Below are 14,009 nucleotides of genomic sequence, written 5' to 3' on the forward strand. Positions count from 1 at the left end.
AAGATTAGTTCACTTCCAGAATAAATAGTTCCTGATGATTCACCCCCATGTCAGCTGAAATGTTCATGTCTTTCTTTCTTCAATTGAAAAGAAATGAAGGTTTTTAAGGGAAAACCTTCCAGGATTTTTCTCCACAGAGTGGACTTCAGTAGGGACCAAAGATCCAAATTGCAGTTTCATTGCAGCTTCAAAGGGCTCTTATCTAGTGAAACAATCGGTCAATAAAAAAATATATATATATTATATACTTTTTAACCACAAATGCTTATCTTGCACTAGCTCTGTGATGCGCATCCACTACTTCATGCATTGCATAATCACAATGGAAATGTCGCACACGGTTGGTTCTTCGTTTGTGTACTTCAGTTAAAAAAGGTAGGGGAAGGCCGAAAAACTCTGATTTTCTCATCCAACTTCAAAATTGTCCAACATGTTTTTACCTTTTTTTTTTTAAGAAAGGCCATTTGACTTTTTTTTTGCAAGTTTAGTCTCGGTATGCATACCATTGTTGTGATTCACGTGCTGAATGTTAAAGACTGTGTGACTTGTGCATATTACTCCAAATATTAAAGGACTTTATTAACCCAATTAATAGTTTCTCAAGGTGTTTATAAACAACATTAAATTAGTATAGGATGTCGGCGCCGATAGCCTTGTGGGCAACGTGTAGACATACAGCGCCGTTGCGCTCCGGGCGTCCCGTGTTTGAATCCCAACTCGAAGACCTTTCCCGATCCTGTCCCCCATCTCTCTCCCACTTCACTTCCTGTCACTTCTGATCTGTCCTATCTCAATAAAGGCAAAAAAATACCAAAAAAAAAATTATAATTAGTAAAGGATCATTAATAAACATGCAAAATACAACTAATTAGATATATACATTTATCTAATGATTTAATTAGAAGATAAATTGCTTTCTAAATGTAATCTATTCGTTATTTTTCTTTCCATGAACTCAAATAATGCCTGGGGGTATATCATGCCTGAAAAATAGAATATTAACGTTGGTAATAGCCTGATGAATGTAACCTATTACCTTCGAAGGGGAACAGACGATCATCAAAAGTCAACTTTTGCTCCAGTACTTGAAAAATTGTACTTTACATCATGGCAACCTTCCATGTCAATCCTACAGTATACATATATGTGAATGTGATGGATGATGAGCGTGCTCAAGTACAGTGCAACATAGTTATTTGAAGTAGATCACCTTGCTAGAGATGTTGTTTGGGGGGTTTTGGTGGTGGTGGTGGTGGAGGCATGGTAGTCTGATTTGAGCTTAAAAAAATTCTGTACCTGGAGCAGGGTTATACGATGCCTGAAAAATAGATTATTAATGTTGGTAGTAGACTGATGTATATACCGGTAACCTATTTCCTTTGAAGGGCAACAGATGATCATCAAAACTTTGATTCAGTACCTGAAAAAGGACTTGGTTTTTGCTCTGATATGCATTTTCAGCTGTTATACCTTTTCTGAGAGGTGGTTTCCTTTCTAAATCATACTCATTCAAATGAATTTGGAACAGTTTAACTCCATTTGAAGTGTAGTAACATCTAGAAGCAATACGAATGCTCCTGAGCTAAATTTCGAGTGTCCCAGAAAAGGGTATGAACACTTATGCAACGGGAACTTTTCAGTTTTTTATTTTTAATACATCTGCACAAATGTTAAAAACCTATTTTTTGCTTTGCCATTATGGAGTAGGGAGTGTAGATTGATTTGGGAAAAAAGTTATTTAAAGTAGTTTAACATAAGGCAGCAACATAACAAAAGGTGAAAAAATGAAGGGTTATGGATAATTTTGCAAGGCTCTGTATCCATTAAACTTACCAGACGTGTACAGTGGGCAGTCAAAACTGTGTGGTCACATACTTAAATGCTTTGATTTCATCAGTTCAATTTCAAGTGCATTTTAAGATTCATTTTTAATCCTCTGTAATGTAACTTTTTTATTTAGCACAGGACTCTTTACAATGCATCAGCACCTTTTTTATTATTATTGATAGAATGGACTGGACAGACCTAAGGAAACAACAGGCTGGAAACTAGTTCAAAAAACCTACAATGAACAAATGTAATATCAAAAGGAAAACGTTCTGTCCACCCATATTGCAGCTTAGCATTTAAAAGGCATCCAGTCAAAACCTATATTTCATCGCCTGGCCTACTGCAGATTCGCAGATTGCCCTGTTTGTATGGTGGTGACTGCACATAATGAGAGGACTATGAAAGCCTGGGGTGACATTTCAGGGAGTGGAGCTTTGCCATAGTATGGATGAATTGCAAACACAAAAGAAATTCAGAAGACATGACAACGAACTGTTAAGTCTTCAGAAAAGGGTTAAAAAAAAACAGATGAGGATAATGAGGTATTACACCCCTTACACCCCAAAGGAGTAATGCTACAGTCAAAAGCCACAATCCAACTTTTCCATCTATGAGATTGCATCTTCCAGACATCTTTCAGCTGTCCAGTGACAAATTCATCTGGAAGATGCAAATTCGTCATCGCTGCCTGCGCCACATTATGAAGAAAGCAGAAGAGCAAGAAACAGCAAGTTTGTATTTGTTATGTTTTACATAGTTAGGAAAGTGTCACAAACCTGGTTTGTGGTTTATCGTCCGGTCACCACCAGAGATAACTTTGCCACTCAATTGACATTCACAGTAAAACAGACTGTTGCTTTACACCACAGACTACATCTCCCAGCACTCGCTGCACTGATTTCACCTACACAGCTGCCACCAATCCGACTCTGTATAAATACGACGCACTTTATCGCATTTATCTCTGTCTTTGCTAATAGCTACTTTACGAAGACTGTCTTTATTTTCCCAGTCTATATAGTTATTGTCTAGCCTTGCCTGTCTTGGATTTTGTCTCGTCTTTTCATTTGGATTCTGTTTGTACCTCGCCTGGATTATTATCTGTCTGTTTGGATAAACCCATTGCCTTTCCCCTTTGGATTACGTTCGCCTGTTTTTGGGTTACTCTTATGTCTTGCCCTTTATGATACTGTTTGCTGGTGTTCGACCCCTGCCTGTTGTTGACCATGTTTTTTGTCTTATGTCAATAAAGCTCGCAAATGGATCTGCCTTCTTCCCATTTCGTCAAATGTGTGTCAGAAAGTAACATAATGAATTAATATTAAATTGGGCAAGTAAAGTGTCATTTTCATTGTTTCATGGTTTTATTACAATTAACAGGAATTAAGTAATAGTATTAAAACCTAGGTACAAGCAAATATTTTATTTAAAGGGGTCCTATTATGCCCTTTTACAGTGTCTTTGTTTAGTTTTGGGAGTGCACTAAAACATGCTCTCATGCTTGGTGGTTCGAAAAACGCATTATTTTTAATATAATTTGCATTATTACAATAGCTTTCTCCCCAGGCTGGCACAAATGGTTTGAATAGTTCTGGGTTAGATAAAGAACCACCTTCCAAAAAAGTAAATGTGTTGTGATTGGTTAGCAGTTCCACTGTTTTGCGATTGGGGCACAGCTTAGACAGCGTTTCAGTCCTGTCACGCACCTTCACAAAGCAGCAAGTTCAGTGTACAACTGCACAAACTAGATTTAGGTGATTCTTACATTTTAAATATGGATATTTTTTGTACAAAAACACATCACTTCCCCCGGAGCCATGTGCGGCACTTTTTATTATGGATCAATGCACTTTGATGGACTTTTTTTGGACTAATGGAGAGAAACACCAGTCTTTGTCATTCTAAAGGTTGGGAGTGCCGGGATAATTTTTAATATAACTCTGATTGCATTCGTCTGAAAGAAGGAAGTCATATATACCTAGGATGCATGGAGGGTGAGTAAATAATACGCTACAGTAGGGTTGGTATCGTCAGTCTGCGTTATATTATCATTATTGTGCTAATTAATATAATTATTTAAATGCCCGAAACCAGCTCCAGTATAAGGCTAATGAAGCTATTTACACTGTATGATGAATAAATATCTTACCACACATCGCACATGTCTACAGCGCAGCTCCGACACAGCCACCGATGATCGTCACTCTAGTCAATGATTGTTTTAACGTCAGCTGCGGCTCTGCATCACTTTCGACCCTTTATACCACACACGCCAACAGTGCAGGTTCCAGCACGGCTACTGGAGCAGTTTGTGGACAATTTAGTCAATGCTCGCGTTTATACCAGCTGCCCTGCGGCTCGCTGAAGCATCTTAGATGCCGCTGTCCAGGCTACATCTCTAAAGTTAGGCTAATGTTTTTCCCTCTAAGCATACGTTTCCATACTACTGGTTTATTTTATGCTTTTCCCCCAAATCCACCGTGAAAACTAAACAAAATACAAAACCACATTAACTTAATATAACCCAAACATAAACAAACAAACTTCAGAACCGTCAAAACACAAAATACAAACATAAAGCAAATACAAAGCGAAATACCTCGTTGGCTGCATGCTATATGAAAGAGAAATTATTTTGAATACTTAATCACCCGTTCAAGTCCTTCGCAGAAACACATCCCACAGTGTGGCTAAAGGCTCTATGACCCATAGTAGTTAAACAAGCATTAGGTGTGTGAAGGAGACCCAGTGAAAAGGAACGAAGAGGGCGAGAAGGAGTGTAGGGTTGAATGAGTTCTGAGAGATAACATGGAGCCAGATTATGGAGAGAATGTTAAATTCAATACAAAACTTAATGGGGAGCCAGTGAAGCTGTTGGAGAGTCGGAGTAATATGTTGTATAGATGGTGTTCGATTTGTGATACAAGCAGCAGAATTCTGAATCAGCTGAAGTTTATGGAGAGATTTGTGTGATAGACCAAATAATAAGGGATTACAGTAGTCAATGTGAGAGGTGACAAGTGAGTGAACAAGGATAGCAGTACTGTGTAGAGTGAGAAATGAACGGAGGCGTGCAATATTACGAAGATAAAAGTGACAAGAACGAGTTTTACTATTAATGTGTGCTTCAAATGAAAGGGTGCTGTCAAAGATGACCCCTAAGTTCCTAACCTGGGGGAAAGGTGAAACAGAGGAGCCATCAATTGATAAAGAGAAATTATGGGACTTGGAAAAACTGGAGTTAGTTCCTATAAGGAGAACATCAGTCTTGCTACCATCAAGTTGAAGAAAATTAGCAGAGAACCAGGTTCTAAGTTTATGGAGACAATTAGTAAGACAGTCAGGTGGAACAATAGTGTCAGGTTTAGTGGATACATAAAGCTGTGTGCTGTTAGCATAGCAATGAAAATTAATACCAAATTCAGAAAATATTTGACCAAGTGGGAGAAGATAGATAAGGAACAATAGAGGACCAAGGACAGAGCCTTGAGGGATACCACAATTAACAGAGAAAGGCTTAGAGTTAAATTTTTTTTGTTGTACAAACTGTCTAGGGTTGGATATATAAGAAGCAAACCAGGCAAGAGGGATACCAGAGATGCCAATAGCAGATAACCGGCTCAGCAAAATAGCATGTGAGACAGTGTCAAAAGCTGCAGTTAGATCAAGTAAAACAAGAATCGATAAAAATCCGCCATCAGCAGACATTAACAGATCATTGGTCACTCTGACCAAAGCAGTTTCTGTGCTATGCTTAGAACGAAATCCTGACTGAAAACGTTCATATAAGTTATTATTGGTAAGATGTTCCTGAAAAGGGAGATTTGAAATTGGTGGAAAATGATTTAAGTTGTTAGGGTTTGCACCAGGTTTCTTAAGATTTGGGGTTATAGCAGCTATTTTGAAAGATGACGGAACAATACCGGAACTTAGAGAGGAATGAACAATACGAGTAAGAAAAGAGAAAGCAGACAGGCTTTAACAAGGTGAGTTGGTATGGGATCAAGTATTCATGTTGAGGAATTAGATTTGTTAAATCAGTTTAGAAATTTCTTGTTCAGATGGCCAGAAAAAAGCTGAGTGGCAGAAGAAATCAAATGCACTGTCCTCCACGATGTCATTTATAAGGATGCCTTTGTTAGAAAGTGAATGAACATTAAAAAGTCCAATTTTAAGCCCAGTGTACCCTAGTATGGATTTAGCCGATCTGTCAATGCTGGCTAGCACCCTTTGGTCAACAGACCACCGAGATCTCCGTGCAACTTTGTTTTGTTTGCGAACCGCCGGTAAAAGGTGACGATGAAACTCACTCAATAGAGTGTAAACGCTGTTTTTCCATAGGCGTACTCTGCCCTAAATTTGACACTCCCCAAAGCAGTGGCGTTGTAGCATTGCCAGCGGCACTGAGTGCGGATTTGATACTGTAGTGGAAACTTCACTTTGCTTAAAACTTTGACGCTTTGTGTTGTGGCTACTGCTGCGCCTCGCGTTTATGCAGAAGCGCTCTGAGCGCCTGAAGTCGAAAAAAAGCAACTCTGAGCAGAAAAACACCCGACGTCATGCGTGTTTTTTCCCGTTGTCTGAATCGAATGAAAGGAGAGGCGGGCTTTCTGTTGTGGTGACGAAAGTTTACCGTTGCTTAGAAAGTCCAGAGACTGCAATGATGGAGGACAAACTTTTGGTGTCTGTTGCGGGTAACCCAGAGCTGTATTTTTTAGGGTTTCTGCTAATATGACAGTATAACAACTGTTATATAACAACGCCCTTCAGCCGTGATTTATTCACGATACAGCACGGCCTCTCGTACCTTATTGCTTAAATAATGTATCTTTCAGAAGCAAAGAATATTGCACATTCATGTTAACGGTCATACAGAACCATATTTGAAAGTAAACAATTGCAAATTTTCTAAACAAAGTTGTGGTAATGTTACTCTTCTTTGATAACATTTTATTTTTATTTACTTAAAAATAAGACGTTAAGTCATGACTGAGCAACAACTGCTAACAACTTACAAATACTTAACACATGTTTCCATACACAACACTCTCAGAAGAAAAAAAAAACACAAAAGCTGCCGCATAACCTTTTGGATACTATGTACTAGGTCTGCAAAACATTTTTTTTTCTTTACCAAAATAAGAGGGATCATACAAAATGCATATTTTTTATTACTGACCTGAATAAGATATTTCACATAAAAGATGCATATAGTCCGCAAGAGAACCCTGAGAACCCAAAAGTTGAACATGATGATTCTTAATACTGTGTACACAGCTGTATTTTTATTTATTTATTTATTTTTTATTTTTTTTTTGTTTAGTAATAAGTTGTTCATGAGTCCCATTAAGAGCCAGGGGCGTATCTTTTGAACACATTAAAGATGTTTACATTTTTCTTATTTCACCTAAAATTATTTTTCTTTCATTCAGTACTGCCCTTCAGAAGCTACAGAAGAGACTTACATGTTTACCAGAAGACAAAATAAGTTAAATTTACCCTGATCTTTATATTCAAAATGTTTTCACCCCCCAGCTCTTAATGCATCATTTTTTCTTTCTGAAGCATCAGTGAGCATTTGAAAAGAAGTTGTGGGACCTGGAGGATTTTTCTGAAGAACAGCAGGTAGATTAACTGTTCAGGACAAACAAGGTTATGAACATCTATCACTGAACAGCAGAAAAAAAAAAAAACAGCTGTGAATCATTCAGTAAAAAACAGTGTTAGGAATCAAGTAGATGTAAACTTTTGAATGGGGTTATTTATTTATTTTAATTTGCCTGTTATTTTCTCGTGTGGACTATATCTCATTGTCTTTTATGTGAAATATTCTATTCAGGTGTTTGTGTTTTTTAATTAATATTTTGTTTGTTTTTCTCCTCTAATCCTCACTCACAAAGACTGTTGATGCTGATCAAATACCATGATGCGAGTCTATTATTTTTAAGTCATTTTCATTTATTTGTGCAGATCGGCTTTTTAAAGAAAAAATAACAGTGCACCTTGTACACTCACAAAGTAATTTCCCCGTAATATTTCCCTCCTTTCGGCGCTTCACACTCCAGTCCAGCGGGTGGCACTAACACACACACACTAACACACACACTGTTTGACAAACACCATTAAACCTAAGAAGAAGAAGATTAGTTTCACTGCACTCTCTGTTGTTTTGTCGTGATTCTGTATTAGTACAATCTGTGAGAAATGTAGTTTCTGTAAATAGAATATATTTATTCTGTAATATTCTCATCCTCATAGCTGTGACTAGGTTTGGAAGCGAGCAGGAATATCTGGAGAAGTATGAGCTGAACTGAGATCTGCTGCTGTGAAGATGTTTATTAAAGTGGAGAGTGAGGAGAACACGAGTGAACTAGAAACCTGGAGAATAAAACAGGAACCAGAACCTTTGAGAATAAAACAGGAGGAACCAGAACATTTGAGAATAAAACAAGAGGAACCAGAACCTTTGAGAATAAAACAGGAGGAACCAGAACATTTGAGAATAAAACAGGAACCAGAACATTTGAGAATAAAACAGGAGGAACCAGATCCATTGAGAATAAAACAGGAGGAACATGGAGGTTGGTGTTTAATTTTCATTCATCTTTAATGTCTGTTTGTGGTACATCGGGCTTTCAAAGCTTTAATAATACTGACGGTTTCAAGCCATGTTAGATTTAGTTAATTGTAGTAGAAACAATCTTTAAAGCGGATCAGTTTTTTGCAAAGTATTTATGGGGCACACTTTCTATGAAGCCCCTATTCGTATTACATTATAATGGTATTTCTAAGGCATTGTAAAAATTACTGCTGGCTGTCATGCAGTTGAAGAGTTACTTATCAAAAGCTGTCTAAGGTGTACCATCAAAATAATCAAACTGATAATAAAAATGTGTCATGTTACACATTCATCTGATCTGATACGTGATCTTATGGCTCTTTGAGAAATATTATTATTGTTACTTATAAGTGCACTTTGTATGCTTTGTAAAGTGACATAAGTAACATGGTATATGAGACTTGTAATACATTATAACTATGAGGAGATAATCATACTCTTAAAAGCTATAACCACTAATGAGAAATTATAAAGCATTAAAACTGCTCTTATGAATACTCATGCATTCATTATAGTGCCTTAAGTAAACCTTTATAATGTATTATAAATACAGGCTTCATAGAAAGTGTTACTGAATTCTTTTATGAACAGATCAAATAAGGCTGATGCAGAAACAGCAGTGTTAACTAGAGTCATGGTGGTGCGGCAGAAATAGTCCAATAATATTACGTCGTTAGTTACAGGGTTTGTAAAAACAACTTATTTTGACTATATTTTGAAATGATAACATAACAGAAAAACATTTTACAACATCAAATCATCTAGCCATTTATTTTGTGTGTATACAGGTGCTGGTCATATTTAGATATGCTGGCTATAATTAGAATATCTTCAAAAAGTTGATTTATTTCACTAATTTCATTAAAGAAGTTAAACTTGTATAATGTATACATTCATTCCACACAGATATATTTCAAGTGTTTATTTCTTTTGATGATTATAACTGACAACCAATGAAAACCCCAATTTAGTATCTCAGAAAATTAGAATATTGTGAAAAGGTTCAGTATTGAAGACACCTGGTGCCACACTTTAATCAGCTAATTAACTCAAAACACCTGCAAAGGCCTTTCTCTCAGTCTAGTTCTGTAGGCCACACAATCATAGGGAAGACTGCTGATTTGACAGTTGTCCAAAAGACGACCATTGACACCTTGCACAAAGAGGGCAAGACACAAAAGGTCATTGCAAAAGAGGCTGGCTGTTCACAGAGCTCTGTGGCTGTCCAAGCACATTAATAGAAAGGTGAAGAGAAAAGAAAAAAGTTTACAAGTAATAGGGATAAACACACCCTGGAGAGAATTGTGAAACAAATCCCATTCAAAAATGTGGGTGAGTTTGACAAAGAATGGACTGCAGCTGGAGTCAGTGCTTCAAGAACCACTACGCACAGACGTATGCAAGACATGGGTTTCAGCTGTCGCATTCCTTGTGTCAAGCCACTCTTGAACAACAGACAGCTTCAGAAACGTCTTGCCTGGGCTAAAGACAAAATGGACTGGACTGCTGCTGAGCGGTCCAAAGTTGTGTTCTCTGATGAAAATAAATTTCCTTTGGAAATCAGGGTCTCAGAGTCTGGAGGAAAAGACGAGAGGCACAGAATCCACGTTGTTTGAGGTCCAGTGTAAAGTTTCCACAGTCAGTGATAGTTTGGGCTGCCATGTTATCTGCTGGTGTTGGTCCATTGTGTTTTCTGAGGTCCAAGGTCAACGCAGCTGTGTACCAGGACGTTTTAGTGCACTTCATGCTTCCTGCTGCTGACCAACTTTATGGAGATGCAGATTTCATTTTCCAACAGGACTTGGCACCTGCACACAGTGCCAAAGCTACCAGTACCTGGTTTAAGGATCATGGTATCCCTGTTCCTAATTGATGCTGCTTAAAAGAGCATTATTTAGTGTGTGTTGTAATGAAATGTGTTTATGCAGTTTGAGGTTCAAAAAACATGTTATTTTCCACATACTGTACATTATTGTTGCTCTCCGCCCTGCCTTTCTAAAAGAAAAAATCATCGTTGATGGAGACGGAGGTGTTCTCTGATTGGCCAGCTATCCGTGCATTATGATTGGTCGAATACCTTGATGGAAATGTTATGCCCCTAACGATGTTGTGATTCTCAGCGCAACGAGACAGAATCAGTAAAACCCATTATAAACAAGGCATTTGTTGCATACAGTGGGGACATAACTACTGATTATAATGAGTCATAATGTCTTTTAACGCATTTTGTTGCGTCGCGCAAACGTAACACCATGTCTGTATTTGCGATTGTAGCACGAGAAAATAACAAGCACTACTCTACACTACTCAAAACTCGTGTTTAAATAGTCAGTACTGAATTTAAACATGAAAACATACTTATAGGCCGCCAGTCAGAAGCGGAAACACCCCTTGCAACATTATAATCTGCTCTTCCAGTTTCAGGAAACAGTCCTCCGTGAAATGTGCATCACCCACTTGAATATTTGCATTGATTGTACTGTTCCAGAACAGTGTTGTAAATATAACCACTGATTTCTGGTTCTGTCCTCATTTGAAAGGCCAAACAAATTATGTTCGCTTTCGCAATGAAACACACTGCGTTTCCACAACATGGCAGCTGCAACACCACTACAGCCGGTAAACTTATGCCTTCTTTCTTTCCATATATATGTGGGAGGTATTATGCTAATCTACTCACCCTGTGACATCGACAAGTGGGGGTGTGTTTGCAACTTCACAAATCTTATCTGTGAACAAACAGCTTGTAACACTCCAAGGGGAAACCGCATCATATGACCCCTTTAAATTATCTTTATTTTTGATATTCCACACCAGCTCTACCAAATCTGCTTCTGGTGACACCATCTGTAGGACTTGTTGGTACTGCTCTCAAATGTTAGTTTGTTCATGTTTCTCAGCTTATAACAAGTTACTGAAAATTAACCCTTTTTACTTTTATTTCAGAGTTGATTAAAGAAAAAGAGGAGAATGAAGAGTCAAGTCAAGTTGAGGAGAAAAATCATTTCAAAACTGGAGAAAAACCTTCAAGTTGCTCCCAAGCCAAACAGAAAAATGTAAAGAAAAAAAGAGAAGAGAAATGTTCCTGCACTCAGTGTGGAAAGAGTTTCACAAGAAAAACAAGTCTTGAGCGTCACATGAAAATTCATACTGGAGAGAAACCATTCACTTGTGCTTATTGTTGGAAGAGTTTTACACACTCATCAAGCCTTAAGGAGCACCTAAACATCCACACTAGAGAGAAGCAGCACACATGTAATCAGTGTGGTAAAGTGTATTTAGCAGCTTCAGGTCTGAGGAAACACTTGAAAATTCATACAAAGGTGAAGTCATTTGTGTGGTAAGGGTTTTCAGCATCTACAAAGTTTGCAAGTATATGAGAATATAAAGTGTGAAAAGATTTCTACTTCAGTCACAAGTGTAACAAGATATTTAGTAAGTCAGGAAACCTGAAAATACATGAGAGGATCCACACTGGAGAGAAACCTTATGTGTTTACACTGCAACAAGAAATTTAACCAGTCATCAGATCTGAAAATACATGAGAGGATCCACACTGGAAAATAAACATTGGAAGCATTTTATTAGATCATCTGCTATACACAGTCATGCAGAAACAGTTTTTTTTGTGTATATCTCTGGTAGATTTAGACATACTGGTCTGGCATGTATATGTATACCAATCCCTACTTGTAAATTAGTAAGAGAGAGATCAATCTCATTAGCTTTCACTTTTACTTTCAGTAATGATCATTTTGCTTTGAGTTGTGGTCAACTGAGCATAATAAAAAATAATTTTGGCTTTAATAGTTGAAAGCCATGATGTTTTATAATTTGTTTTAAATATCTAAATAAAGGTTTTAAATGGAATTGAATTAAAAACCTTTATTGTCTTTGTATTTTTCTGCATACAGTGAAATTAGGAGCATTACTCCTGACTGGTGTTAGAAAAAAACATGTACCACAGTTCTGACACCTAGCAGATTTGGCATGTTTCATGGGTAAAAAAGAAACAAAATGCACAGTTTGGGGCACTCTACAACATATGCAAAATTACACAATTTACTTCCCCCCTATTTCCCCCCTAAACCCCCTAAAAAAGGTATTAGTTTATCTTCAAAGTGACACAACTGAGGATATGGATGTTCAATGAAGGATTGATGAGAGATGAATGGCAAAGAAGGTAAATACTCTGAAACACAGAATTATATATTTATTGTAATTGAAAAACAGTTACCATTGTTTTAAAAAAAAAAACTATATACCAGGGTGGCCGCGGATCCTTAAAAAGTCTTAAATTCCATTGTCCTAAAATAAGGCCTTTAAATGTCTTAATTTGTCTTAAATCTAAATCCAAGGGTCTTAATTTTTTAATCTTAATTTTAGAGGGAATTTCTCCACAGGGCTTAAAGTATTCCGGCACCGGGCCGTGTGGGGAAAAAATTATAAGATTTTAGAGCCTGCGCATGCGATTTAATATTTTCTAGCCAATTTATTTCACCTACCAATCATATGAGAGGAACGCAGCTTTAACTTAACGTTACAAGCCTATCAGAAGCAGAGAAGGGCGGGTCCTTGCAACACAGTATGATTGACACCCATACGTCAATGTCACTTTAGCGTTGTCGGAGAAAAAAAATGGAGCGCAAGTTTATGAAGCCTGGGGATGATGTCCTAGCAATAGATAAAGGACTCAAAAATAAATGGCGCTGGGCGTGGATTGAAGAAAGTAGAGATGGCGAGCCTTTTGGCAGTTGGTGCAAGAAACTGAGAGAGCCCGAGGAAGCTACTGTATGCCAGCAGCGGTAAGAAAGTGCTTGCTCGTCATGATTTAGACTCCGGTCATAGAGCCGCTGTCCGTGCACTCAAACTTACCACGACGTTGCCGGGAGCAACTGTTACAGCTGACACACCGTTGTCTATGACTGTGACTGACTGTGTCTGCGATTTAAATATACGTTTGTGCACATTTATAGCAAAACATGATTTGTCATTCAGAACTTCGCAGCCACTGGTCACCATGTGTAAAAAACTGGCAGAAGAGTCCAGTTTTTTAAGCTCTTGTTACTTTACTTTTGTTATTATCGTCAATATTTGAAGTAAGTCCTTCTGTGCGGTTTCTCTCCACCACCCCCCCCCCCCCCCCCAAGAAAAAAATTCAGGCTCAAATTAGGCTAACGTTAGCTAGCTAACTATATTTATATTCAAGGACATCTTAATCGTATTCTTGATAATCACTAACTTGCCTTTGTAGTCATGAACACATTTTTAAAATCTTGCATTTTATTTCAAAGCCTTTATTATTTTCTAACTCTACAGCTGTGAAATAAAATGTACTTCAAGGACTCACTTTTCATTCATAAAAAGGGCATCGGAAAAAATGACTTTTCACGGAAAACAACGTCTATTTTTTGGCTAACATAATATGGAATTACCCATATAACCATTAGATGGCAGCAGAGGATTATTTATTATGCAGCTGTCTCTCCCTATATTTTTCAAGATGTCTTGCTTTCGATTTATTATAAAATTACTAGTATAATAAATTGTAGTACTTTTA

General features: G+C 37.5%; 1 protein-coding gene across 1 annotated transcript; it reads left to right on the forward strand.

The window, feature by feature from the left end:
- The first annotated feature begins 7,973 nt into the window (after positions 1-7,973).
- Positions 7,974-12,331, forward strand: LOC141340511 (uncharacterized). Its single transcript, XM_073845513.1, has 2 exons — positions 7,974-8,411; positions 11,396-12,331. Exons 1-2 carry the CDS (start codon positions 8,162-8,164, stop codon positions 11,791-11,793), a joined length of 648 nt encoding a protein of 215 aa, XP_073701614.1. The 5' UTR covers positions 7,974-8,161; the 3' UTR covers positions 11,794-12,331.
- The last annotated feature ends 1,678 nt before the right edge of the window (positions 12,332-14,009 follow it).

This window comes from Garra rufa, chromosome 1 (assembly GCF_049309525.1).
Source record: "Garra rufa chromosome 1, GarRuf1.0, whole genome shotgun sequence".
NCBI classification, from domain to species: domain Eukaryota; kingdom Metazoa; phylum Chordata; class Actinopteri; order Cypriniformes; family Cyprinidae; genus Garra; species Garra rufa.

What these genes read in the sequence shown, in the direction of transcription:
- LOC141340511 (XM_073845513.1), top strand. Translation starts at nt 8,162, where the DNA reads ATGTTTATTAAAGTGGAGAGTGAGGAGAACACGAGTGAACTAGAAACC. An exon ending in AAAACAGGAGGAACATGGAG is followed by an intron (nt 8,412 to 11,395) that starts GTTGGTGTTTAA and finishes CTTTTATTTCAG; the next exon opens with AGTTGATTAAAGAAAAAGAG.